Below are 27535 nucleotides of genomic sequence, written 5' to 3'. Positions count from 1 at the left end.
CACTGATGTTAGGCTCACTGACCTGTAATTCCCTGGTTTATCCCTACTACCCTTCTTGAATAATGATACTACGTTAGCTGTTCTCCAGTCCTCTGGCACATCCCCTGTGGCCAGAGAGGTTCTGAAAATTTGTGTCAGAGCCCCTGCAATCTCCACCTTTGCCTCACAGCAGCCTGGGATACATCTCGTCCGGGCCTGGGGATTTATCCACTTTTTGGCCTGCTAAAACTGCTCGTACCTCCTCCCTCTCGATGCTAATATGTTCAAGTATATCACAGTCCCCCTGCCCGATTTCTATGTCTACATTGTCCTGTAAGGGGGCCATCTTTTAACTGGTTTATGGTAATTTACCCGGCCAGCAGCCTTTGCCTCTGAGCTCTGACCAATTCCAACCTTTTACCTGGTTTACGGTAATTCACCTGGCCAGCAGCCTTTTGCTGCTGCACTCTAAACCAATTTACAAACAGCGGTTTCGAATCGCTACCCCTCCTTCAGTTCTGAGTGGAGGAACTTATAATTAATGATATTAAAACGGACAAGTGGTTTGGATGAGAGAAAAAATCAAGTTTTATTACCTAAATAAACTACAATCAAAAGAATAAACTATACCACACGAACACAGTAATTACAGTAAAACTATATAACGGGGTTGCAGACGGCGAAAAACGAGGGATAAAATTGCTGCAATGTTATTTCAACAATCTTAGCAATTACCCTTAAATCACCACCCCTAACTCCTGCTAGGTTGCCTTGCCAAGGAGTCAGAACACCCTGCTCACCTGTGGTCCAGCGAAGTAAAGAGAGTGATAGCTTCTCATCAGCTATCTTTTATACCTGGTGAGGTCCTGCTGTTCTGCCCTGCAAGGGCTGTGTGCAAAATTCCCCGCCCAAAGGGTCCAATACACAAGAGAAAGCTGTGATTGGCTAACTCAGAGTGGTTGGACTGGGTTAATGTGTCTTCCGGAGCTCCCTGGGCTGAAACAAAAGGGAAATACAACTGCTCTATTGTCCAGAATGCTAGGTGATTTAGACCCATTCAAGTCTCTTCTGCAGTTTAGATGTATCCACTCGATATACAAACAAATGCTAATAGCATTCAATTGCTTTGTAAACAAAGCATTGTCCTGTGGTAACGTTTTGTCTCCATTGAACCTTACTTCCAGACACAGAAAGCTGCTTTCCAAGTCCTTTGTCTTCGGCCATGTGGTGCGACAGCCAGTTTTATCGCTGGAAATTTAAAAGCACAAAGCCCAGGGATTCTTTAATCAAAAAAATTAATCTTCAGAACTGTAAATTATTGCGAATTCTTAGTCCTTCTCCATAGTGAACACAGATGCAAAAAATTCATTTAAAACCCTACCTACATCTTCTGGCTCCACACACAGATTGCTACTTTGGTCCCTAATTGGCCTTACTCTTTCCCTAGTTATCCTCTTGCCCTAGTTATAAGTTATATACTTATAAAACACCTTAGGATTTTCCTTTATTTTGCTCGCCAGTGTTATTTCATGGCCCCTCCTCGCTCTCCTAATTTCTTTTTTAAGTATCCCCCTGCACTTTCTATACTCCTCTAGGGCTTCCTCTGTCTTTAGTCCCTTGTATCTGCCAAAAGCCCCCCTTTTTTTCCTAATCCATTCTCATATATCCCTTGACATCCAAGGTTCCCTGGGCTTGTTGGTCCCACCCTTGACCTTTACGGGAACATGTTGCCATTGTACTCTCTCAATTTCCTTTCTGAAAGACTCCCATTGCTCCGATGTGGATTTTCCTACAAGTAGCTGATCCCAGTCCACTTTGGTCAGATCCTGCCTTATCATATTAAAATCGGCCTTCCCCCAATTTAGAACCTTTATTTCCGGTCCATCTCTGTCCTTTTCCATGACTACCTTAAATCTCACCGAATTATGGTCACTGTCACCAAAGTGCTCACCTACTAACACTTCTATCACTTGCCCGGCCACATTCCCTAGAATTAGGTCCAGTACTGCCCCCTCTCTTGTCGGACTTTCTACATGCTGGCTCAAAAAGCTCTCCTGGATGCACTTTAAGAATTCTGCACCCTCTAAGCCTTTCACACACTGACTATCCCAGTTAATATTGGGGAAGTTGAAATCCCCCACTATTATTACCCTATTATTTGCACACTTCTCTGAGATTTGCCTACATATCTGTTCCTCTATCTCCCCCTGACTGGGGGCCTATAGTACACTCCCAGCAAAGTGCTTGCCCCCCTTTTGTTTTTAAGTTCTACCCATATGGCCTCATTAGAGGAACCTGTTAATATATCATCCCTCCTTACAGCAGTAATTGACTCCTTTAATTAATAATGCGACACCCCCTCTCTTTACCCCCCCCCCCCCCCCCCCCTCGGTCTCGCCTGAAGATTCTATACCCCGGAATATTGAGCTGCCAGTCCTGCCCCTCCCTCAACCATGTCTCCGTGATAGCAACAATGTCATACTCCCATGTGTTCATCAACACCTTCAGTTCATCCACCTTATTCGCAAGACTCCTTGCATTAAAATAAATGCCATCCAGCCTTGCCCCACTCCCTTGTGCCGTTACATTTTTGCTCTGCCTTCCAAGCTGACTTGTTTTTTCCTCTATATTTGGCTGTACATCACCCCCTATTATAGCTCCACTCTGTATCCCATCCCCCTGCCAAGTTAGTTTAAACCCCCCCCCCCAACAATGCTAGCAAACCTCCCCGCAAGGATATTTGTCCCGTTCTGATTCAGGTGCAACCCGTCCGACTTGTACAAGTCCCACCTTCCCCAGAAGCAGACCCAGTGATCCAGGAAACTAAAGCCCTCCCTCCTGCACCAACTCTTTAGCCACACATTCATCTGCTCTATCCTCCTATTCCTATACTCACTAGCACGTGGCATCGGGAGTAATCCAGAGATTACAACCTTTGAGGTCCTGCTCTTTAATCTGCTACCTAGCCCCCTAAATTCTTGTTGCAGGACCTCATCCCTCTTCCTACCCATGTCGTTGGTCCCAATGTGAACCACGACCTCTGACTGTTCACCCTCCCCCTTCAGAATGCCCTGCAGCCGTTCAGTGACATCCTTGACCCTGGCACCAGGGAGGCAACAAACCATCCTGGAGTCACGTCGACGGCCACAGAAACGCCTATCTGTTCCCCTTACGATAGAATCCCCTACCACTATTGCTCTCCCACTCTTTTTCCTCCCTTCCTGAGCAGCAGAAGCACCCCCGGTGCCAGGAAGTTGGCTGCTGCTGCCTTCCCCTGGTAAGTCATCCCCCTCAACAGTATCCAAATCGGTATACCTGTTTGAGAGGGGGATGGCCACAGGGGTCCCCTGCACTACCTGCCTGCTTCTACTGCTCCGCCTGATGGTCACCCATTTCCCTTCTGCCTGTGCAGCCCTTACCTGCGGTGTGACCAACTCACTAAACGTGTTATCCACGACCCCCTCAGCATCGCGAATGCTCCAAAACTCATCCATCCGCAGCTCCAGCACCTCAATGCAGTCTGCTAGTAGCTGCAGCTGGATACATTTCCGGCAGACATGGTCGTCGGACATCGGCAGCGTCCCTGAATTCCCACATAGCGCAGGTGGAGCATAACACGGGGCTGGACTGTCCTGACATGACTTACCCTTTAATTAATTGCAATTAAATTAAACAAATGAATCCCACCAACTTCACTACAGTTAAATGATATATTTAAGGGCCCTGGTTTACAAACAGTCCCCGCTACACAGAGACCTTAAAAACTATAAACCACAGACTTAAAGTTTTAAAAAGAGAGAAATACTCCAACCAATCAGTTACCTGTTTTGTGGTGACGTCACACCTCGATTACTTTTTACTTCTCTCCTTCCTGGAGATTGGCGAGGCCTACCTGAGCCTCGGCGGCCTTTTGTAATCGCTCTGCCGCTCCGAGACTCCTCGCGCCGCCGCTCTGAGGCCTACCCGCGCCTCGGGCTTACCTTTTATAGGTCGCTGCCGCTCGGACTGCCGCCGCCGCCGCTGTGTGTCCGGGGGGGGGGGGGGGGTGTGTGTGTGTGCGTGTGCGTGTGCGCGTGCGCGTGCGCGTGCGCGTGCGCGTGCGTCTGCGGCGTGCGCGTCGGGGGTCGAGCGCGCGCGTCGGGGGGGGCGCACGCGCGCGTCGGGGTTTGTGTGTGCCGGGGCTTGTGCGCGTGCGTGCGTCGGGGGTCATGCGCGCGCCTGCGTGGGGGGTAGAGCGCGCGCGCGGGGGGTAGAGCGGGCGCGCGCGCGGGGGGGGTAGAGCGGGCGGGGGGTCGAGCGGGGGGGGGCGCGCGCGTGTCGGGGGGGGCGTGGGTCGGGGCGGGAGATGTCGGGGGTGGGGGGTAGATGTAGGGGGGTGTCTCGGTGGGGGGGGGAAGGGGGAGGAGATGTCGAGTGTGTCTCGGCGGAGGGTGGGGAGATGTCGGGGTTGTCTCGGCGGGGTGGTTGGGGAGATGTGGGGGGAGATGTCTCGGGGCGGGGGGGGGGGGGATGTCGGGGGGGTGTCTCGGGGCGGTGGGGGGAGATGTCGGGGGGTGTCTCGGCAGGGTGCATTGATTGCTGGATTTGCAGGATATGCTTCACTCACACGTGCTCGATGCTCTTGACAGGGTTGATAAAGTGACGCGGGATCTGTGTTGGATGGAGCTGTTCTGCCACTTCTACTGCGACTTGGGCCGATACATCAATCACTACGCAGAGCTGAAAAGGGGCTGGGAGGATTTGAAAAGATACCTGGAGCGGAAGTGCCCTCGCATGATCACCTCACTGAATGGTAACTAGACAAGGACGGCTGTTCAAATGGTGGTGTGGTGCCTGGCGAGGTGCAGCAATCATCCCAAACTCAGACTAGCCCGCGTTAATAATTGGCCATGCCTGCACTCAACCTCACCCCGCCGATCCACACCAGCGGCTTTCTTCAAACAACTGCGCAGGAAACGGACAGCTTCTTCGGAGGAGGGGGGGCAGAATACAGAGAGACCGAGGAGGTGGCGGGGGGGGGGGGGGAAGAGGGGGAGGATGCGGCAAGCAGAGGAGGTGGGGGAGAGGATGGGGGTGAGCCAGAGAGGGTGGGGGAGAGGATGGGGTGGGGAGAGAGGCAGTGGGGGAGAGGATGGGGTGGGGGAGAGGCAGAGGGGGACAGGATGGGGTGAGCCAGAGTAGGTGTGGGAGAGAGGCAGTGGGGGAGAGGATGAGGTGAGCCAGAGTAGGTGGGGGAGAGAGGCAGAGGGGGAGAGGATGGGGTGGGGGAGAGAGGCAGAGGGGGAGAGGATGGGGTGGGGTAGAGAGGCAGAGGGGGAGAGGATGGGGTTGGGGGAGAGAGGCAGAGGGGGAGAGGATGGGGTGAGCCAGAGTCGGTGGGGGAGAGAGGCAGAGGGGGAGAGGATGGGGTGAGCCAGAGTAGGTGGGGGAGAGAGGCAGAGGAGGGGCGATGGGCAGAGGCCTGCAGGGGGAGAGGCAGAGATGGTGGGGTAGAGGCTTCTACTTCATGCATCTCCTAGCTTGTTGCCCATTTTATTGGTAGGTTGTGTTTGTGTGCAAGAAGCTGCTACAGTCTCTGAAGTGTGGATTCCTCCTATCTCTAGCTGGATTAACTGAACAAGAGTTGGACGTGGCTGAAGCGCGGATTCACTTCAAGCTACCGAATGATTACCGCTGCTCCCTTCGCATACACAACGGGCAGCGCCTGGTGGTTCCCGGGTAAGATATACCCGGGCTGTGTGTACAGTGTGTCGAGATCCCGGGGGATGGGGGGGCGGGCCGTCTCACTGTACAGCATATCTTGTTCCCGGGGGGTCTCACTGTACAGTGTGTCGTGTTCCTGGGGGGGGGGGGTCTCACTGTACAGTGTGTCGTGTTCCCGGGGGGTCTCACTGTGCAGTGTGTCGTGTTCCCGGGGGGTCTCACTGTACAGTGTGTCGTGTTCCCGGGGGGTCTCACTGTGCAGTGTGTCGTGTTCCCGGGGGGGTCTCACTGTACAGTGTGTCGTGTTCCCCGGGGGGTCTCACTGTGCAGTGTGTCGTGTTCCCGGGGGTCACACTGTACAGTGTGTCGTGTTCCCGGGGGTCTCACTGTGCAGTGTGTCGTGTTCCCGGGGGGGTCTCACTGTGCAGTGTGTCGTGTTCCCGGGGAGTCTCACTGTGCAGTGTGTCGTGTTCCCGGGGGGTCTCACTGTGCAGTGTGTCGTGTTCCCGGGGGGTCTCACTGTACAGTGTGTCGTGTTCCCGGGGGGTCTCACTGTGCAGTGTGTCGTGTTCCCGGGGGGTCTCACTGTGCAGTGTGTCGTGTTCCCGGGGGGTCTCACTGTGCAGTGTGTCGTGTTCCCGGGGGTCTCACTGTGCAGTGTGTCGTGTTCCCGGGGGTCTCACTGTGCAGTGTGTCGTGTTCCCGGGGAGTCTCACTGTGCAGTGTGTCGTGTTCCCGGGGGGTCTCACTGTGCAGTGTGTCGTGTTCCCGGGGGTCTCACTGTGCAGTGTGTCGTGTTCCCGGGGGGTCTCACTGTGCAGTGTGTCGTGTTCCCGGGGGGTCTCACTGTGCAGTGTGTCGTGTTCCCGGGGGGTCTCACTGTGCAGTGTGTCGTGTTCCCGGGGGGTCTCACTGTGCAGTGTGTCGTGTTCCCGGGGGGGTCTCACTGTGCAGTGTGTCGTGTTCCCGGGGGGGTCTCACTGTGCAGTGTGTCGTGTTCCCGGGGGGTCTCACTGTGCAGTGTGTCGTGTTCCCGGGGGGTCTCACTGTGCAGTGTGTCGTGTTCCCGGGGGGTCTCACTGTGCAGTGTGTCGTGTTCCCGGGGGGGTCTCACTGTGCAGTGTGTTGTGTTCCCGGGGGGTCTCACTGTGCAGTGTGTCGTGTTCCCGGGGGGTCTCACTGTGCAGTGTGTCGTGTTCCCGGGGGGGTCTCACTGTGCAGTGTGTCGTGTTCCCGGGGGGTCTCACTGTGCAGTGTGTCGTGTTCCCGGGGGGTCTCACTGTACAGTGTGTCGTGTTCCCGGGGGTCTCACTGTGCAGTGTGTCGTGTTCCCGGGGAGTCTCACTGTGCAGTGTGTCGTGTTCCCGGGGGGTCTCACTGTGCAGTGTGTCGTGTTCCCGGGGGTCTCACTGTGCAGTGTGTCGTGTTCCCGGGGGGTCTCACTGTACAGTGTGTCGTGTTCCCGGGGGGTCTCACTGTGCAGTGTGTCGTGTTCCCGGGGGTCTCACTGTGCAGTGTGTCGTGTTCCCGGGGGGTCTCACTGTACAGTGTGTCGTGTTCCCGGGGGTCTCACTGTGCAGTGTGTCGTGTTCCCGGGGGATCTCACTGTGCAGTGTGTCGTGTTCCCGGGGGTCTCACTGTGCAGTGTGTCGTGTTCCCGGGGGTCTCACTGTGCAGTGTGTCGTGTTCCCGGGGGTCTCACTGTACAGTGTGTCGTGTTCCCGGGGGTCTCACTGTGCAGTGTGTCGTGTTCCCGGGGGGTCTCACTGTACAGTGTGTCGTGTTCCCGGGGGGTCTCACTGTGCAGTGTGTCGTGTTCCCGGGGGGTCTCACTGTGCAGTGTGTCGTGTTCCCGGGGGTCTCACTGTGCAGTGTGTCGTGTTCCCGGGGGTCTCACTGTGCAGTGTGTCGTGTTCCCCGGGTCTCACTGTGCAGTGTGTCGTGTTCCCGGGGGGGTCTCACTGTACAGTGTGTCGTGTTCCCGGGGGGGTCTCACTGTGCAGTGTGTCGTGTTCCCGGGGGGTCTCACTGTGCAGTGTGTCGTGTTCCCGGGGGTCTCACTGTACAGTGTGTCGTGTTCCCGGGGGGTCTCACTGTGCAGTGTGTCGTGTTCCCGGGGGGTCTCACTGTACAGTGTGTCGTGTTCCCGGGGGTCTCACTGTGCAGTGTGTCGTGTTCCCGGGGGGTCTCACTGTGCAGTGTGTCGTGTTCCCGGGGAGTCTCACTGTACAGTGTGTCGTGTTCCCGGGGGGTCTCACTGTGCAGTGTGTCGTGTTCCCGGGGGTCTCACTGTACAGTGTGTTGTGTTCCCGGGGGTCTCACTGTACAGTGTGTTGTGTTCCCGGGGGTCTCACTGTGCAGTGTGTCGTGTTCCCCGGGGGGTCTCACTGTGCAGTGTGTCGTGTTCCCGGGGGGTCTCACTGTGCAGTGTGTCGTGTTCCCGGGGGGTCTCACTGTACAGTGTGTTGTGTTCCCGGGGGTCTCACTGTACAGTGTGTCGTGTTCCCGGGGGGGTCTCACTGTGCAGTGTGTCGTGTTCCCGGGGGGTCTCACTGTACAGTGTGTCGTGTTCCCGGGGGGTCACACTGTACAGTGTGTCGTGTTCCCGGGGGGTCTCACTGTGCAGTGTGTCGTGTTCCCGGGGGTCTCACTGTGCAGTGTGTCGTGTTCCCGGGGGGTCTCACTGTACAGTGTGTCGTGTTCCCGGGGGGTCTCACTGTACAGTGTGTCGTGTTCCCCGGGGGTCTCACTGTGCAGTGTGTCGTGTTCCCGGGGGGGTCTCACTGTGCAGTGTGTCGTGTTCCCGGGGGGTCTCACTGTACAGTGTGTCGTGTTCCCGGGAGTCTCACTGTGCAGTGTGTCGTGTTCCCGGGGGGTCTCACTGTGCAGTGTGTCGTGTTCCCGGGGGGTCTCACTGTGCAGTGTGTCGTGTTCCCGGGGGGTCTCACTGTGCAGTGTGTCGTGTTCCCCGGGGGGTCTCACTGTGCAGTGTGTTGTGTTCCCGGGGGTCACACTGTACAGTGTGTCGTGTTCCCGGGGGGTCTCACTGTGCAGTGTGTCGTGTTCCCGGGGGGTCTCACTGTGCAGTGTGTCGTGTTCCCGGGGGGTCTCACTGTGCAGTGTGTCGTGTTCCCGGGGGGTCTCACTGTGCAGTGTGTCGTGTTCCCGGGGGGTCTCACTGTGCAGTGTGTCGTGTTCCCGGGGGGTCTCACTGTGCAGTGTGTCGTGTTCCCGGGGGTCTCACTGTGCAGTGTGTCGTGTTCCCGGGGGGTCTCACTGTACAGTGTGTCGTGTTCCCGGGGAGTCTCACTGTGCAGTGTGTCGTGTTCCCGGGGGGTCTCACTGTGCAGTGTGTCGTGTTCCCGGGGGGTCTCACTGTGCAGTGTGTCGTGTTCCCGGGGGGTCTCACTGTGCAGTGTGTCGTGTTCCCGGGGGGTCTCACTGTGCAGTGTGTCGTGTTCCCGGGGGGTCTCACTGTACAGTGTGTCGTGTTCCCGGGGGGGTCTCACTGTGCAGTGTGTCGTGTTCCCGGGGGGTCTCACTGTGCAGTGTGTCGTGCTCCCGGGGGGGTCTCACTGTGCAGTGTGTCGTGTTCCCGGGGGTCTCACTGTGCAGTGTGTCGTGTTCCCGGGGGTCTCACTGTGCAGTGTGTCGTGTTCCCGGGGGTCTCACTGTACAGTGTGTCGTGTTCATCTCGCAGTGTGACTGCGATTAAACCTAGTCTGCATTAAACTAGCAGTAATCTTCAGCTGTGGTGCTTTTCTGTTCCCAGTTTGCTGAGCCGAATGCCTATTGACTGGGTATGAAGCAGACTTGAGCTGGGAGTTTGTGGCTCAGGCAGGTTAGCTGTGTTGCCTGTTTCAGATGAATAGTTTCCAAGAGCTTGGGCCGTTGAGTACAGTGGTTTCGTGATTAGGCTACTGGCGAGCCTGGGAGCACCAGAGATTGTCACGCATACCTGCACCTGGCCAGACCCGGTACGCATGGCAATCTCTGGTGCTCCCAGGGTCGCCAGTCCCACACAATGTGGTGACTGAGGACAGATGAGCCAACTATCAGATTACGCAGGTAAGTGTGTGGTGGACTAACGCTCTGTCCCCCACTCCACAGCCTGATGGGCAGTATGGCTCTGTCGAGTCACTACCGCTCCGAGGATCTGTTGGACATCGACACGGCTGCGGGGGGCTTCCAGCAGCGCAAGGGCCTGAAGCACTGCCTCCCACTGACCTTCTGCATTCACACTGGGCTCAGCCAGTACATGGCACTGGACGAGGTGGAGGGGCGAAGGCCATGTGACATCTTCTACCACTGTGGGGTAAGGATCTGCAATTACAACACACGTGCATGTCGACCTCGCCTTTCGCCACCTCAGCACGTCCCAAAGCGATTTACAACCAATGAAGTACGTTTGAAATGTACTCACTGTTGTAATGTAGGAAACACGGCAGCCAATTTACGCATAGCAAGCTCCTGAAAACCTCCTTGAGATAAATACCCATATAATCAGTTTTAGTGATGTTGTTTAGCACTGCCTCTCAGACAGTGCAGCGCTCCCTCAGTACTGCCCCTCCGACAGTGCAGCGCTCCCTCACTACTGTCCCTCCGACAGTGCAGCGCTCCCTCAGTACTGTCCCTCCGACAGTGCAGCGCTCCCTCAGTACTGTCCCTCCGACAGTGCAGCGCTCCCTCAGTACTGTCCCTCCGACAGTGCAGCGCTCCCTCAGTACTGTCCCTCCGACAGTGCAGCGCTCCCTCAGTACTGCCCCTCCGACAGTGCAGCGCTCCCTCAGTACTGCCCCTCCGACAGTGCAGCGCTCCCTCAGTACTGCCCCTCCGACAGTGCAGCGCTCCCTCAGTACTGCCCCTCCGACAGTGCAGCGCTCCCTCAGTACTGCCCCTCCGACAGTGCAGCGCTCCCTCAGTACTGTCCCTCCGACAGTGCAGCGCTCCCTCAGTACTGCCCCTCCGACAGTGCAGCGCTCCCTCAGTACTGCCCCTCCGACAGTGCAGCTCTCCCTCAGTACTGTCCCTCCGACAGTGCAGCGCTCCCTCAGTACTGTCCCTCCGACAGTGCAGCTCTCCCTCAGTACTGTCCCTCCGACAGTGCAGCGCTCCCTCAGTACTGTCCCTCCGACAGTGCAGTGCTCCCTCAGTACTGCCCCTCCGACAGTGCAGCACTCCCACAGTACAGCCCCTCCGACAGTGAAACGCTCCCTCAATACAGCCCCTCTGACAGTGCAGCGCTCCCTCAGTACTGACCCTCCGACAGTGCAGCACGCCCTCAGTACTGCCTTCCGACAGTGCAGCACTCCCTCAGTACTGCCCCTCCGACAGTGCAGCGCACCCTCAGTACTGTCCCTCCCACAGTGCAGCTCTCCCTCAGGACAGCCCCTCCGACAGTGCAGCTCTCCCTCAGTACTGCCCCTCCGACAGTGCAGCTCTCCCTCAGTACTGCCCCTCCGACAGTGCAACACTCCCTCAGTACTGTCCCCAACAGTGCAGCGCTCCCTCAGTGCTGCCCCTCCGACAGTGCAGCTCTCTCTCAGTACTGCCCCTCCGACAGTGCAACACTCCCTCAGTACTGCCCCTCCGACAGTGCAACGCTCCCTCAGTACTGCCCCTCCGACAGTGCATCTTTCTCAGTACTGCCCCTCCGACAGTGCAGCTGTCCCTCAGTACTGCCCCTCAGACATAGCAGCGCTCCCTTAGTACTGCCCCTCCGACAGTGCAGCGCTCCCTCACTACTGCCCCTCTGGCAGTGCAACACTCCCTCAGTACTGCCCCTCCGACAGTGCAGCTCTCCCTCAGTACTGCCCCTCTGACAGTGCAGCTCTCCCTCAGTACTGCCCCCCTGACAGTGCAGCTCTCCCTCAGTACAGCCCCTCCAATAGTGCAGCTCTCCCTTAGTACTGCCCCTCCGACAGTGCATCTCCCTCAGTACTGCCCCTCCGACAGTGCAGCACTCCCTCAGTGCTGCCCCTCCGACAGTGAAACGCTCCCTCAGTACTGCCCCTCCGACAGTGCAACACTCCCTCAGTACTGCCCCTCTGACAGTGCAGCGCTCCCTCAGTACTGCCCCTCCGACAGTGCATCTCCCTCACTACTGCCCCTCCGACAGTGCAGCGCTCCCTCAGTACTGCCCCTCTGGCAGTGCAACACTCCCTCAGTACTGCCCCTCTGACAGTGCAGCTCTCCCTCAGTACTGCCCCTCCGACAGTGCTGCACTCCCTCAGTACTGCCCCTCCGACAGTGCAGCGCTCCCTCAGTACTGCCCCTCCGATAGTGCTGCTCTCCCTCAGTACTGCCCCTCTAATAGTGCAGCTCTCCCTCAGTACTGCCCCTCTAATAGTGCAGCTCTCCCTCAGTACTGCCCCTCTGACAGTGAAGCCCTCCCTCAGTACAGCCCCTCCAACAGTGCAGCGCTCCCTCAGTACTGCCCCTCTGACACTGCAGCGCTCCCTCAGTACTGCCCCTTCGACAGTGCAGCTCTCCCTCAGTGCAGCTCTCCCTCAGTACTGCCCCTCCGACAGTGCAGCTCTCCCTCAGCACTGACCCTCCGACAGTGCAGCGCTCCCTCAGCACTGACCCTCCGACAGTGCAGCACTCCCTCAGTACTGCCCCTCCGACAGTGCAGTACTGCCCCTCCGACAGTGCAGCTCTCCCTCAGTACTGCTCCTCCGACAGTGCAGCTCTCCCTCAGTACTGCCCTTCCGACAGTGCAGCTCCCCCTCAGTACTGCCCCTCTGACAGTGCAACTCTCCCTCAGTACTGCCCCTCCGACAGTGCAGCTCTCCCTCAGTACTGCTCCTCCGACAGTGCAGCTCTCCCTCAGTACTGCCCTTCCGACAGTGCAGCTCCCCCTCAGTACTGCACTGAACTGTCCGCTTGGATTTTATGCTCAAGTCTCTGGAGTTGGGTTTGAACCCAAGACCTTCTGACTCAGAAAGGAGAGATCTACCACTGAGCCAAGTTGAGACTATAAGATGTTATGAGCCCCCTCCCTACCCCGCAGGACCTGGTGACGGTTCCTGGCCTACTCTGCTGTGTCCGATTCTCTCACTGTGTGTCCTTCCTCCCCTCATGGCTCTCCGTATTTCCTCCTTTCCCCTCTTGATTGCTCCTCTTCTGCAGAATATTCTGGGGCTATGGCTGAGCTGGTACCAGTTGCACCCCGCACCAATGGTCGTTAGCAATGCCTGAGTCTATACACTGTCAGCTGCCCGTTAGTGAGTGAAGTGTGTCTGCAGTATAACTGCTGTCTGTCCTCAGTGGAGTGGGTGGAGTGTGTCTCCAGTATAACTCCTGTCTGTCCTCAGTGGAGTGTGTCCTCAGTGCCTGGTCTGTGGGTGACCTGTGTCTGCAGAATAACTGCTGTCTGTCCTCACTGCATGGTCTGTGGGTGGAGTGTGTCTGCAGTATAACTGCTGTCTGTCCTCAGTGCCTGGTCTGTGGGTGACGTGTGTCTGCAGTATAACTGCTGTCTGTCCTCAGTGCCTGGTCTGTGGGTGACGTGTGTCTGCAGTATAACTGCTGTCTGTCCTCAGTGCCTGGTCTGTGGGTGACGTGAGTCTGCAGTATAACTGCTGTCTGTCCTCAGTGCCTGGTCTGTGGGTGACGTGTGTCTGCAGAATAACTGCTGTCTGTCCTCAGTGCCTGGTCTGTAGGTGACGTGTCTCTGCAGTATAACTGCTGTCTGTCCTCAGTGACTGGTCTGTGGGTGGAGTGTGTCTGCAGTATAACTGCTGTCTGTCCTCAGTGCCTGGTCTGTGGGTGGAGTGTGTCTGCAGTATAACTGATGTCTGTCCGCAGTGCCTGGTCTGTGGGTGACGTGTGTCTGCAGTATAACTGCTGTCTGTCCTCAGTGCCTTGTCTGTGGGTGACGTGTCTGCAGTATAACTGCTGTCTGTCCGCAGTGCCTGGTCTGTGGGTGACGTGTGTCTGCAGTATAACTGCTGTCTGTCCTCAGTGCCTGGTCTGTGGGTGACGTGTGTCTGCAGTATAACTGCTGTCTGTCCTCAGTGCCTGGTCTGTGGGTGATGTGTGTCTGCAGTATAACTGCTGTCTGTCCTCAGTGCCTGGTCTGTGGGTGGAGTGTGTCTGCAGTATAACTGCTGTCTGTCCTCAGTGCCTGGTCTGTGGGTGGAGTGTGTCTGCAGTATAACTGCTGTCTGTCCGCAGTGCCTGGTCTGTGGGTGGAGTGTGTCTGCAGTATAACTGCTGTCTGTCCTCAGTGCCTGGTCTGTGGGTGACGTGTGTCTGCAGTATAACTGCTGTCTGTCCGCAGTGCCTGGTCTGTGGGTGGAGTGTGTCTGCAGTATAACTGCTGTCTGTCCTCAGTGCCTGGTCTGTGGGTGACGTGTGTCTGCAGTATAACTGCTGTCTGTCCTCAGTGCCTGGTCTGTGGGTGACGTGTGTCTGCAGAATAACTGCTGTCTGTCCTCAGTGCCTGGTCTGTGGGTGCCCTGTGTCTGCAGTATAACTGCTGTCTGTCCTCCGTGCCTGGTCTGTGGGTGGAGTGTGTCTGCAGTATAACTGCTGTCTGTCCTCCGTGCCTGGTCTGTAGGTGACGTGTGTCTGCAGTATAACTGCTGTCTGTCCTCAGTGCCTGGTCTGTGGGTGACGTGTGTCTGCAGTATAACTGCTGTCTGTCCTCAGTGCCTGGTCTGTGGGTGACGTGTGTCTGCAGTATAACTGCTGTCTGTCCTCAGTGCCTGGTCTGTGGGTGAAGTGTGTCTGCAGTATAACTGCTGTCTGTCCTCAGTGCCTGGTCTGTGGGTGACGTGTGTCTGCTCTTTCTCACAGGACCAGATGGCGTCAGACCCCTCTGCGGTCGATATGTTCATCACAGGTACGGAACTCCATCACGCACGCCTTGTACAAAAAACAGGTTCTGTATTTGGACTGGTTCCACGCTGGCCGTGATTCCCCTGTGAGGAATCGTGAGACAATCTCCTCGCGCTTGACCCCGAGCTCCTCTCAGAGGCTGTTGGAGGTGCCGTGCTTTTCCAGAATGTTCACTTTTGTCATTTCAGAGTTCAAGTATTATATTGTGATCACGACCGTTCTGTCTGCTCCTCTGTAACGTGCTTTAGGGATCAAAACTGAGCTGTGCACTCGTCATACCTGGTCATTGCGGAATGGGGTCCAGCGTCGGCGCTGAGCCCAGTGTTTGTTACCTTGCCAGCTTAATGTGACCAGCAGTATATCAGTCCCTGCGGGTCCTGCTCTTCTTTCAAACATTTAGCTTCCTGTTTTTTCCCCCACAATGACACTGTCAGTCCCCAGCTTCATTCTTCATTAATAGAACTGAATCTCTGTAGGATAAGGGCAGGCAATGAAAAGGTTAATGGTTCTTATCCTGTTCTCAGGCACCTCATTCACAGAATGGTTCACCTCGTATGTGCACAATGTAACGTCCGAAGGGTATCCCATCATTCGGGACCAGATCTTCCGGTGAGTGCGTCCCGTGTGCATCGCGTCCTGCGCGCAGTGTCTCGTCACGTCCTGCGCGCAGTGTCTCGTCACGTCCTGCGCGCAGTGTCTCGTCACGTCCTGCGCGCAGTGTCTCGTCACGTCCTGCGCGCAGTGTCTCGTCACGTCCTGCGCGCAGTGTCTCGTCGCATCCTGCGCGCAGTGTCTCGTCGCATCCTGCGCGGTGTGTCTCGTCGCGTCCTGCGCGCTGTGTGTCTCGTTGCGTCCTGCGCGCTGTGTCTCGTCGCGTCCTGCGCTCTGTGTGTCTCGTCGCGTCCTGCGCTCTGTGTCTCGTCGCGTCCTGCGCGCTGTGTGTCTCGTCGCGTCCTGCGCGCTGTGTGTCTCGTCGCGTCCTGCGCGCTGTGTCTCGTCGCGTCCTGCGCGCTGTGTCTCGTCGCGTCCTGCGCGCTGTCTCTCGTCGCGTCCTGCGCTCTGTGTGTCTCGTCGCGTCCTGCGCGCTGTGTGTCTCGTCGCGTCCTGCGCGCTGTGTCTCGTCGCGTCCTGCGCGCTGTGTCTCGTCGCGTCCTGCGCGCTGTGTCTCGTCGCGTCCTGCGCGCTGTGTCTCGTCGCGTCCTGCGCGCTGTGTCTCGTCGCGTCCTGCGCGCTGTGTCTCGTCGCGTCCTGCGCGCTGTGTCTCGTCGCGTCCTGCGCGCTGTGTCTCGTCGCGTCCTGCGCGCTGTGTCTCGTCGCGTCCTGCGCGCTGTGTCTCGTCGCGTCCTGCGCGCTGTGTCTCGTCGCGTCCTGCGCGCTGTGTCTCGTCGCGTCCTGCGCGCTGTGTCTCGTCGCGTCCTGCGCGCTGTGTCTCGTCGCGTCCTGCGCGCTGTGTCTCGTCGCGTCCTGCGCGCTGTGTCTCGTCGCGTCCTGCGCGCTGTGTCTCGTCGCGTCCTGCGCGCTGTGTCTCGTCGCGTCCTGCGCGCTGTGTCTCGTCGCGTCCTGCGCGCTGTGTCTCGTCGCGTCCTGCGCGCTGTGTCTCGTCGCGTCCTGCGCGCTGTGTCTCGTCGCGTCCTGCGCGCTGTGTCTCGTCGCGTCCTGCGCGCTGTGTCTCGTCGCGTCCTGCGCGCTGTGTCTCGTCGCGTCCTGCGCGCTGTGTCTCGTCGCGTCCTGCGCGCTGTGTCTCGTCGCGTCCTGCGCGCTGTGTCTCGTCGCGTCCTGCGCGCTGTGTCTCGTCGCGTCCTGCGCGCTGTGTCTCGTCGCGTCCTGCGCGCTGTGTCTCGTCGCGTCCTGCGCGCTGTGTCTCGTCGCGTCCTGCGCGCTGTGTCTCGTCGCGTCCTGCGCGCTGTGTCTCGTCGCGTCCTGCGCGCTGTGTCTCGTCGCGTCCTGCGCGCTGTGTCTCGTCGCGTCCTGCGCGCTGTGTCTCGTCGCGTCCTGCGCGCTGTGTCTCGTCGCGTCCTGCGCGCTGTGTCTCGTCGCGTCCTGCGCGCTGTGTCTCGTCGCGTCCTGCGCGCTGTGTCTCGTCGCGTCCTGCGCGCTGTGTCTCGTCGCGTCCTGCGCGCTGTGTCTCGTCGCGTCCTGCGCGCTGTGTCTCGTCGCGTCCTGCGCGCTGTGTCTCGTCGCGTCCTGCGCGCTGTGTCTCGTCGCGTCCTGCGCGCTGTGTCTCGTCGCGTCCTGCGCGCTGTGTCTCGTCGCGTCCTGCGCGCTGTGTCTCGTCGCGTCCTGCGCGCTGTGTCTCGTCGCGTCCTGCGCGCTGTGTCTCGTCGCGTCCTGCGCGCTGTGTCTCGTCGCGTCCTGCGCGCTGTGTCTCGTCGCGTCCTGCGCGCTGTGTCTCGTCGCGTCCTGCGCGCTGTGTCTCGTCGCGTCCTGCGCGCTGTGTCTCGTCGCGTCCTGCGCGCTGTGTCTCGTCGCGTCCTGCGCGCTGTGTCTCGTCGCGTCCTGCGCGCTGTGTCTCGTCGCGTCCTGCGCGCTGTGTCTCGTCGCGTCCTGCGCGCTGTGTCTCGTCGCGTCCTGCGCGCTGTGTCTCGTCGCGTCCTGCGCGCTGTGTCTCGTCGCGTCCTGCGCGCTGTGTCTCGTCGCGTCCTGCGCGCTGTGTCTCGTCGCGTCCTGCGCGCTGTGTCTCGTCGCGTCCTGCGCGCTGTGTGTCTCGTCGCGTCCTGCGCGCTGTGTGTCTCGTCGCGTCCTGCGCGCTGTGTGTCTCGTCGCGTCCTGCGCGCTGTGTGTCTCGTCGCGTCCTGCGCGCTGTGTGTCTCGTCGCGTCCTGCGCGCTGTGTGTCTCGTCGCGTCCTGCGCGCTGTGTGTCTCGTCGCGTCCTGCGCGCTGTGTGTCTCGTCGCGTCCTGCGCGCTGTGTGTCTCGTCGCGTCCTGCGCGCTGTGTGTCTCGTCGCGTCCTGCGCGCTGTGTGTCTCGTCGCGTCCTGCGCGCTGTGTGTCTCGTCGCGTCCTGCGCGCTGTGTGTCTCGTCGCGTCCTGCGCGCTGTGTGTCTCGTCGCGTCCTGCGCGCTGTGTGTCTCGTCGCGTCCTGCGCGCTGTGTGTCTCGTCGCGTCCTGCGCGCTGTGTGTCTCGTCGCGTCCTGCGCGCTGTGTGTCTCGTCGCGTCCTGCGCGCTGTGTGTCTCGTCGCGTCCTGCGCGCTGTGTGTCTCGTCGCGTCCTGCGCGCTGTGTGTCTCGTCGCGTCCTGCGCGCTGTGTGTCTCGTCGCGTCCTGCGCGCTGTGTGTCTCGTCGCGTCCTGCGCGCTGTGTGTCTCGTCGCGTCCTGCGCGCTGTGTGTCTCGTCGCGTCCTGCGCGCTGTGTGTCTCGTCGCGTCCTGCGCGCTGTGTGTCTCGTCGCGTCCTGCGCGCTGTGTGTCTCGTCGCGTCCTGCGCGCTGTGTGTCTCGTCGCGTCCTGCGCGCTGTGTGTCTCGTCGCGTCCTGCGCGCTGTGTGTCTCGTCGCGTCCTGCGCGCTGTGTGTCTCGTCGCGTCCTGCGCGCTGTGTGTCTCGTCGCGTCCTGCGCGCTGTGTGTCTCGTCGCGTCCTGCGCGCTGTGTGTCTCGTCGCGTCCTGCGCGCTGTGTGTCTCGTCGCGTCCTGCGCGCTGTGTGTCTCGTCGCGTCCTGCGCGCTGTGTGTCTCGTCGCGTCCTGCGCGCTGTGTGTCTCGTCGCGTCCTGCGCGCTGTGTGTCTCGTCGCGTCCTGCGCGCTGTGTGTCTCGTCGCGTCCTGCGCGCTGTGTGTCTCGTCGCGTCCTGCGCGCTGTGTGTCTCGTCGCGTCCTGCGCGCTGTGTGTCTCGTCGCGTCCTGCGCGCTGTGTGTCTCGTCGCGTCCTGCGCGCTGTGTGTCTCGTCGCGTCCTGCGCGCTGTGTGTCTCGTCGCGTCCTGCGCGCTGTGTGTCTCGTCGCGTCCTGCGCGCTGTGTGTCTCGTCGCGTCCTGCGCGCTGTGTGTCTCGTCGCGTCCTGCGCGCTGTGTGTCTCGTCGCGTCCTGCGCGCTGTGTGTCTCGTCGCGTCCTGCGCGCTGTGTGTCTCGTCGCGTCCTGCGCGCTGTGTGTCTCGTCGCGTCCTGCGCGCTGTGTGTCTCGTCGCGTCCTGCGCGCTGTGTGTCTCGTCGCGTCCTGCGCGCTGTGTGTCTCGTCGCGTCCTGCGCGCTGTGTGTCTCGTCGCGTCCTGCGCGCTGTGTGTCTCGTCGCGTCCTGCGCGCTGTGTGTCTCGTCGCGTCCTGCGCGCTGTGTGTCTCGTCGCGTCCTGCGCGCTGTGTGTCTCGTCGCGTCCTGCGCGCTGTGTGTCTCGTCGCGTCCTGCGCGCTGTGTGTCTCGTCGCGTCCTGCGCGCTGTGTGTCTCGTCGCGTCCTGCGCGCTGTGTGTCTCGTCGCGTCCTGCGCGCTGTGTGTCTCGTCGCGTCCTGCGCGCTGTGTGTCTCGTCGCGTCCTGCGCGCTGTGTGTCTCGTCGCGTCCTGCGCGCTGTGTGTCTCGTCGCGTCCTGCGCGCTGTGTGTCTCGTCGCGTCCTGCGCGCTGTGTGTCTCGTCGCGTCCTGCGCGCTGTGTGTCTCGTCGCGTCCTGCGCGCTGTGTGTCTCGTCGCGTCCTGCGCGCTGTGTGTCTCGTCGCGTCCTGCGCGCTGTGTGTCTCGTCGCGTCCTGCGCGCTGTGTGTCTCGTCGCGTCCTGCGCGCTGTGTGTCTCGTCGCGTCCTGCGCGCTGTGTGTCTCGTCGCGTCCTGCGCGCTGTGTGTCTCGTCGCGTCCTGCGCGCTGTGTGTCTCGTCGCGTCCTGCGCGCTGTGTGTCTCGTCGCGTCCTGCGCGCTGTGTGTCTCGTCGCGTCCTGCGCGCTGTGTGTCTCGTCGCGTCCTGCGCGCTGTGTGTCTCGTCGCGTCCTGCGCGCTGTGTGTCTCGTCGCGTCCTGCGCGCTGTGTGTCTCGTCGCGTCCTGCGCGCTGTGTGTCTCGTCGCGTCCTGCGCGCTGTGTGTCTCGTCGCGTCCTGCGCGCTGTGTGTCTCGTCGCGTCCTGCGCGCTGTGTGTCTCGTCGCGTCCTGCGCGCTGTGTGTCTCGTCGCGTCCTGCGCGCTGTGTGTCTCGTCGCGTCCTGCGCGCTGTGTGTCTCGTCGCGTCCTGCGCGCTGTGTGTCTCGTCGCGTCCTGCGCGCTGTGTGTCTCGTCGCGTCCTGCGCGCTGTGTGTCTCGTCGCGTCCTGCGCGCTGTGTGTCTCGTCGCGTCCTGCGCGCTGTGTGTCTCGTCGCGTCCTGCGCGCTGTGTGTCTCGTCGCGTCCTGCGCGCTGTGTGTCTCGTCGCGTCCTGCGCGCTGTGTGTCTCGTCGCGTCCTGCGCGCTGTGTGTCTCGTCGCGTCCTGCGCGCTGTGTGTCTCGTCGCGTCCTGCGCGCTGTGTGTCTCGTCGCGTCCTGCGCGCTGTGTGTCTCGTCGCGTCCTGCGCGCTGTGTGTCTCGTCGCGTCCTGCGCGCTGTGTGTCTCGTCGCGTCCTGCGCGCTGTGTGTCTCGTCGCGTCCTGCGCGCTGTGTGTCTCGTCGCGTCCTGCGCGCTGTGTGTCTCGTCGCGTCCTGCGCGCTGTGTGTCTCGTCGCGTCCTGCGCGCTGTGTGTCTCGTCGCGTCCTGCGCGCTGTGTGTCTCGTCGCGTCCTGCGCGCTGTGTGTCTCGTCGCGTCCTGCGCGCTGTGTGTCTCGTCGCGTCCTGCGCGCTGTGTGTCTCGTCGCGTCCTGCGCGCTGTGTGTCTCGTCGCGTCCTGCGCGCTGTGTGTCTCGTCGCGTCCTGCGCGCTGTGTGTCTCGTCGCGTCCTGCGCGCTGTGTGTCTCGTCGCGTCCTGCGCGCTGTGTCTCGTCGCGTCCTGCGCGCTGTGTGTCTCGTCGCGTCCTGCGCGCTGTGTCTCGTCGCGTCCTGCGCGCTGTGTCTCGTCGCGTCCTGCGCGCTGTGTGTCTCGTCGCGTCCTGCGCGCTGTGTGTCTCGTCGCGTCCTGCGCGCTGTGTGTCTCGTCGCGTCCTGCGCGCTGTGTCTCGTCGCGTCCTGCGCGCTGTGTGTCTCGTCGCGTCCTGCGCGCTGTGTGTCTCGTCGCGTCCTGCGCGCTGTGTGTCTCGTCGCGTCCTGCGCGCTGTGTGTCTCGTCGCGTCCTGCGCGCTGTGTGTCTCGTCGCGTCCTGCGCGCTGTGTCTCTCGTCGCGTCCTGCGCGCTGTGTGTCTCGTCGCGTCCTGCGCGCTGTGTCTCTCGTCGCGTCCTGCGCGCTGTGTCTCTCGTCGCGTCCGCGCTGTGTCTCTCGTCGCGTCCTGCGCGCTGCGTCTCTCGTCGCCTCCTGCGCGCTGCCTCTCTCGTCGCCTCCTGCGCGCTGCCTCTCTCGTCGCCTCCTGCGCGCTGCCTCTCTCGTCGCCTCCTGCGCGCTGCCTCTCTCGTCGCCTCCTGCGCGCTGCCTCTCTCGTCGCCTCCTGCGCGCTGCCTCTCTCGTCGCCTCCTGCGCGCTGCCTCTCTCGTCGCCTCCTGCGCGCTGCCTCTCTCGTCGCCTCCTGCGCGCTGCCTCTCTCGTCGCCTCCTGCGCGCTGCCTCTCTCGTCGCCTCCTGCGCGCTGCCTCTCTCGTCGCCTCCTGCGCGCTGCCTCTCTCGTCGCCTCCTGCGCGCTGCCTCTCTCGTCGCCTCCTGCGCGCTGCCTCTCTCGTCGCCTCCTGCGCGCGCCGCCCCTCGTCGCCTCCTGCGCGCGCCGCCCCTCGTCGCCTCCTGCGCGCGCCGCCCCTCGTCGCCTCCTGCGCGCGCGCTGTGTTCTCACCAGAGTCTGGGTTTCTGTGCTGTGCGAGTCTGTGTGTCGTACAGTGGTTCACCCTGTCTGGTCATTCTGTTAACATGATTCCCTCTTTCTCAGGTATGTCCACGACGAAAGATGTGTGGCTCGAACAGGCGACATCATCATATCTGTGTCCACCTCCTTCCTACCGGAGCTGAGCTCAGTGCACCCACCCCATTACTTCTTCTCCTACAGGATCAGGTACGCTGGCCCTTCCCTGTCTGTTTAATTCCATGCTGGGTGTGTAGGACAGATCAGAGTGAGTGCAAGACTAATAGCACTTGTGAAACTGGGCAGAACCTGTTCACATGTTACACTGAATGTCAGAGGTTGCATCAGCGTAAATTCTGGGTGACAATACACACGTTCCAACACCGAGACAGGCCTTTTGACCCATCCAGTCCTTGTCAGCAAATAGTCCCAATCACATTTACCCACCCTCTTCCCTTTTCCTTTATCATGGAAACATAGAAACATAGAAGATAGGAGCAGGAGTAGGCCATTAGGCCCCTTGAGCCTGCTCTGCCATTCAATGAGATCATGGCTGATCATCCAAATTCAGTACACTGTCCCTGCCTTCTCTCCATATCCCTTGATCCCTTTAGCCTTACGAAATATATCTAACTCCTTGAATATATTTAATGAATTGGCCTCAATTGCCTTTTGTGGTAGAGAATCCACCTGAGCCATCTGATTGTGAATATTGACAGTTTCAACCGCAATCACTAACACTATAAGTGAATTCCACAGTCTCACCTCCCTGTGTGAATTCCACAGTCTCACCTCTCTGTGAATTCCACAGTCTCACCTCCCTGTGAATTCCACAGTCTCGCCTCTCAGTGAATTCCACAGTCTCACCTGTGAATTCCACAGTCTCGCCTCCGTGTGAATTCCACAGTCTCACCTCTCTGTGAATTCCACAGTCTCACCTCTCTGTGAATTCCACAGTCTCACCTCTCTGTGAATTCCACAGTCTCACCTCTCTGTGAATTCCACAGTCTCACCTCTCTGTGAATTTCACAGTCTCACCTCCCTGTGAATTCCACAGTCTCACCTGTGAATTCCACAGTCTCGCCTCCCTGTGTGAATTCCACAGTCTCACCTCTCTGTGAATTCCACAGTCTCGCCTCCGTGTGTGAATTCCACAGTCTCACCTCTCTGTGAATTCCACAGTCTCGCCTCCGTGTGAATTCCACAGTCTCACCTCTCTGTGAATTGCACAGTCTCGCCTCTCTCTGAATTCCACAGTCTCACCTCTCCGAATTCCACAGTCTCACCTCTGTGTGAATTCCACAGTCTCACCTCTCTGAATTCCACAGTCTCGCCTCTGTGTGAATTCCAGTCTCGCCTCTCTCTGTGAATTCCACAGTCTCCTCTCTCTGTGAATTCCACAGTCTCCCCTCCCTGTGAATTCCACAGTCTCGCCTCCCTGTGAATTCCAGTCTCACCTCCCTGTGAATTCCACAGTCTCACCTCCCTGTGAATTCCACAGTCTCGCCTCCGTGAATTCCACAGTCTCGCCTCTCTGTGAATTCCAGTCTCACCTCCCTGTGAATTCCACAGTCTCACCTCCCTGTGAATTCCACAGTCTCACCTCCCTGTGAATTCCACAGTCTCGCCTCCGTGAATTCCACAGTCTCGCCTCCCTGTGAATTCCACAGTCTCGCCTCCCTGTGAATTCCGCAGTCTCGCCTCCCTGTGAATTCCACAGTCTCGCCTCCCTGTGAATTCCACAGTCTCGCCTCCCTGTGAATTCCACAGTCTCGCCTCCCTGTGAATTCCACAGTCTCGCCTCCCTGTGAATTCCACAGTCTCGCCTCCGTGAATTCCACAGTCTCGCCTCTCTCTGTGAATTCCACAGTCTCCCCTCCCTGTGAATTCCACAGTCTCGCTTCCCTGTGAATTCCACAGTCTCGCCTCCCTGTGAATTCCAGTCTCACCTCCCTGTGAATTCCACAGTCTCACCTCCCTGTGAATTCCACAGTCTCGCCTCCGTGAATTCCACAGTCTCGCCTCTCTCTGTGAATTCCACAGTCTCCCCTCCCTGTGAATTCCACAGTCTCCCCTCCCTGTGAATTCCACAGTCTCACTTCCCTGTGAATTCCACAGTCTCACCTCCCTGTGAATTCCACAGTCTCACCTCCCTGTGAATTCCACAGTCTCGCCTCCCTGTGAATTCCACAGTCTCGCCTCCGTGAATTCCACAGTCTCGCCTCCCTGTGAATTCCACAGTCTCGCCTCCCTGTGAATTCCGCAGTCTCGCCTCCCTGTGAATTCCACAGTCTCGCCTCCGTGAATTCCACAGTCTCGCCTCCCTGTGAATTCCACAGTCTCGCCTCCCTGTGAATTCCACAGTCTCGCCTCCCTGTGAATTCCACAGTCTCGCCTCCCTGTGAATTCCACAGTCTCGCCTCCCTGTGAATTCCACAGTCTCGCCTCCGTGAATTCCGCAGTCTCGCCTCCCTGTGAATTCCGCAGTCTCGCCTCCCTGTGAATTCCGCAGTCTCGCCTCCCTGTGAATTCCGCAGTCTCGCCTCCCTGTGAATTCCGCAGTCGCGCCTCCCTGTGAATTCCGCAGTCGCGCCTCCCTGTGAATTCCGCAGTCGCGCCTCCCTGTGAATTCCGCAGTCGCGCCTCCCTGTGAATTCCGCAGTCGCGCCTCCCTGTGAATTCCGCAGTCGCGCCTCCCTGTGAATTCCGCAGTCGCGCCTCCCTGTGAATTCCGCAGTCGCGCCTCCCTGTGAATTCCGCAGTCGCGCCTCCCTGTGAATTCCGCAGTCGCGCCTCCCTGTGAATTCCGCAGTCGCGCCTCCCTGTGAATTCCGCAGTCGCGCCTCCCTGTGAATTCCGCAGTCGCGCCTCCCTGTGAATTCCGCAGTCGCGCCTCCCTGTGAATTCCGCAGTCGCGCCTCCCTGTGAATTCCGCAGTCGCGCCTCCCTGTGAATTCCGCAGTCGCGCCTCCCTGTGAATTCCGCAGTCGCGCCTCCCTGTGAATTCCGCAGTCGCGCCTCCCTGTGAATTCCGCAGTCGCGCCTCCCTGTGAATTCCGCAGTCGCGCCTCCCTGTGAATTCCGCAGTCGCGCCTCCCTGTGAATTCCGCAGTCGCGCCTCCCTGTGAATTCCGCAGTCGCGCCTCCCTGTGAATTCCGCAGTCGCGCCTCCCTGTGAATTCCGCAGTCGCGCCTCCCTGTGAATTCCGCAGTCGCGCCTCCCTGTGAATTCCGCAGTCGCGCCTCCCTGTGAATTCCGCAGTCGCGCCTCCCTGTGAATTCCGCAGTCGCGCCTCCCTGTGAATTCCGCAGTCGCGCCTCCCTGTGAATTCCGCAGTCGCGCCTCCCTGTGAATTCCGCAGTCGCGCCTCCCTGTGAATTCCGCAGTCGCGCCTCCCTGTGAATTCCGCAGTCGCGCCTCCCTGTGAATTCCGCAGTCGCGCCTCCCTGTGAATTCCGCAGTCGCGCCTCCCTGTGAATTCCGCAGTCGCGCCTCCCTGTGAATTCCGCAGTCGCGCCTCCCTGTGAATTCCGCAGTCGCGCCTCCCTGTGAATTCCGCAGTCGCGCCTCCCTGTGAATTCCGCAGTCGCGCCTCCCTGTGAATTCCGCAGTCGCGCCTCCCTGTGAATTCCGCAGTCGCGCCTCCCTGTGAATTCCGCAGTCGCGCCTCCCTGTGAATTCCGCAGTCGCGCCTCCCTGTGAATTCCGCAGTCGCGCCTCCCTGTGAATTCCGCAGTCGCGCCTCCCTGTGAATTCCGCAGTCGCGCCTCCCTGTGAATTCCGCAGTCGCGCCTCCCTGTGAATTCCGCAGTCGCGCCTCCCTGTGAATTCCGCAGTCGCGCCTCCCTGTGAATTCCGCAGTCGCGCCTCCCTGTGAATTCCGCAGTCGCGCCTCCCTGTGAATTCCGCAGTCGCGCCTCCCTGTGAATTCCGCAGTCGCGCCTCCCTGTGAATTCCGCAGTCGCGCCTCCCTGTGAATTCCGCAGTCGCGCCTCCCTGTGAATTCCGCAGTCGCGCCTCCCTGTGAATTCCGCAGTCGCGCCTCCCTGTGAATTCCGCAGTCGCGCCTCCCTGTGAATTCCGCAGTCGCGCCTCCCTGTGAATTCCGCAGTCGCGCCTCCCTGTGAATTCCGCAGTCGCGCCTCCCTGTGAATTCCGCAGTCGCGCCTCCCTGTGAATTCCGCAGTCGCGCCTCCCTGTGAATTCCGCAGTCGCGCCTCCCTGTGAATTCCGCAGTCGCGCCTCCCTGTGAATTCCGCAGTCGCGCCTCCCTGTGAATTCCGCAGTCGCGCCTCCCTGTGAATTCCGCAGTCGCGCCTCCCTGTGAATTCCGCAGTCGCGCCTCCCTGTGAATTCCGCAGTCGCGCCTCCCTGTGAATTCCGCAGTCGCGCCTCCCTGTGAATTCCGCAGTCGCGCCTCCCTGTGAATTCCGCAGTCGCGCCTCCCTGTGAATTCCGCAGTCGCGCCTCCCTGTGAATTCCGCAGTCGCGCCTCCCTGTGAATTCCGCAGTCGCGCCTCCCTGTGAATTCCGCAGTCGCGCCTCCCTGTGAATTCCGCAGTCGCGCCTCCCTGTGAATTCCGCAGTCGCGCCTCCCTGTGAATTCCGCAGTCGCGCCTCCCTGTGAATTCCGCAGTCGCGCCTCCCTGTGAATTCCGCAGTCGCGCCTCCCTGTGAATTCCGCAGTCGCGCCTCCCTGTGAATTCCGCAGTCGCGCCTCCCTGTGAATTCCGCAGTCGCGCCTCCCTGTGAATTCCGCAGTCGCGCCTCCCTGTGAATTCCGCAGTCGCGCCTCCCTGTGAATTCCGCAGTCGCGCCTCCCTGTGAATTCCGCAGTCGCGCCTCCCTGTGAATTCCGCAGTCGCGCCTCCCTGTGAATTCCGCAGTCGCGCCTCCCTGTGAATTCCGCAGTCGCGCCTCCCTGTGAATTCCGCAGTCGCGCCTCCCTGTGAATTCCGCAGTCGCGCCTCCCTGTGAATTCCGCAGTCGCGCCTCCCTGTGAATTCCGCAGTCGCGCCTCCCTGTGAATTCCGCAGTCGCGCCTCCCTGTGAATTCCGCAGTCGCGCCTCCCTGTGAATTCCGCAGTCGCGCCTCCCTGTGAATTCCGCAGTCGCGCCTCCCTGTGAATTCCGCAGTCGCGCCTCCCTGTGAATTCCGCAGTCGCGCCTCCCTGTGAATTCCGCAGTCGCGCCTCCCTGTGAATTCCGCAGTCGCGCCTCCCTGTGAATTCCGCAGTCGCGCCTCCCTGTGAATTCCGCAGTCGCGCCTCCCTGTGAATTCCGCAGTCGCGCCTCCCTGTGAATTCCGCAGTCGCGCCTCCCTGTGAATTCCGCAGTCGCGCCTCCCTGTGAATTCCGCAGTCGCGCCTCCCTGTGAATTCCGCAGTCGCGCCTCCGTGAATTCCGCAGTCGCGCCTCCCTGTGAATTCCGCAGTCGCGCCTCCCTGTGAATTCCGCAGTCGCGCCTCCCTGTGAATTCCGCAGTCGCGCCTCCCTGTGAATTCCGCAGTCGCGCCTCCCTGTGAATTCCGCAGTCGCGCCTCCCTGTGAATTCCGCAGTCGCGCCTCCCTGTGAATTCCGCAGTCGCGCCTCCCTGTGAATTCCGCAGTCGCGCCTCCCTGTGAATTCCGCAGTCGCGCCTCCCTGTGAATTCCGCAGTCGCGCCTCCCTGTGAATTCCGCAGTCGCGCCTCCCTGTGAATTCCGCAGTCGCGCCTCCCTGTGAATTCCGCAGTCGCGCCTCCCTGTGAATTCCGCAGTCGCGCCTCCCTGTGAATTCCGCAGTCGCGCCTCCCTGTGAATTCCGCAGTCGCGCCTCCCTGTGAATTCCGCAGTCGCGCCTCCCTGTGAATTCCGCAGTCGCGCCTCCCTGTGAATTCCGCAGTCGCGCCTCCCTGTGAATTCCGCAGTCGCGCCTCCCTGTGAATTCCGCAGTCGCGCCTCCCTGTGAATTCCGCAGTCGCGCCTCCCTGTGAATTCCGCAGTCGCGCCTCCCTGTGAATTCCGCAGTCGCGCCTCCCTGTGAATTCCGCAGTCGCGCCTCCCTGTGAATTCCGCAGTCGCGCCTCCCTGTGAATTCCGCAGCCGCGCCTCCCTGTGAATTCCGCAGCCGCGCCTCCCTGTGACTTCCGCAGCCGCGCCTCCCTGTGACTTCCGCAGCCGCGCCGCCCTGTCAATTCCGCAGCCGCGCCTCCGTGTATTCCGCAGCCGCGCCTCCGTC

At 60.1% G+C, this 27535-nt stretch overlaps 1 protein-coding gene across 2 annotated transcripts in view; it reads left to right on the top strand.

The window, feature by feature from the left end:
• The first annotated feature begins 4589 nt into the window (after window positions 1-4589).
• fbxo3 (F-box protein 3) overlaps window positions 4590-27535 on the top strand; it is a 52773-nt gene continuing 29827 nt past the window's right edge. For both annotated transcript variants that reach the window (XM_086007450.1, XM_086007449.1), the window contains exons 1-6: window positions 4590-4771; window positions 5583-5697; window positions 9793-9997; window positions 14485-14530; window positions 15051-15135; window positions 21402-21524. In XM_086007450.1, the coding sequence (XP_085863576.1) occupies window positions 4639-4771; window positions 5583-5697; window positions 9793-9997; window positions 14485-14530; window positions 15051-15135; window positions 21402-21524 (707 nt within the window). In that variant the 5' untranslated portion in view covers window positions 4590-4638. The remainder of the gene's footprint in view (window positions 4772-5582; window positions 5698-9792; window positions 9998-14484; window positions 14531-15050; window positions 15136-21401; window positions 21525-27535) is intronic.

The sequence above is a fragment of the Somniosus microcephalus genome, chromosome 15, assembly GCF_052327205.1.
Source record: "Somniosus microcephalus isolate GS21.2 chromosome 15, FLI_Smic_1.0, whole genome shotgun sequence".
NCBI lineage: Eukaryota > Metazoa > Chordata > Chondrichthyes > Squaliformes > Somniosidae > Somniosus > Somniosus microcephalus.
This window is presented reverse-complemented; position numbering and strand designations above follow the sequence as displayed.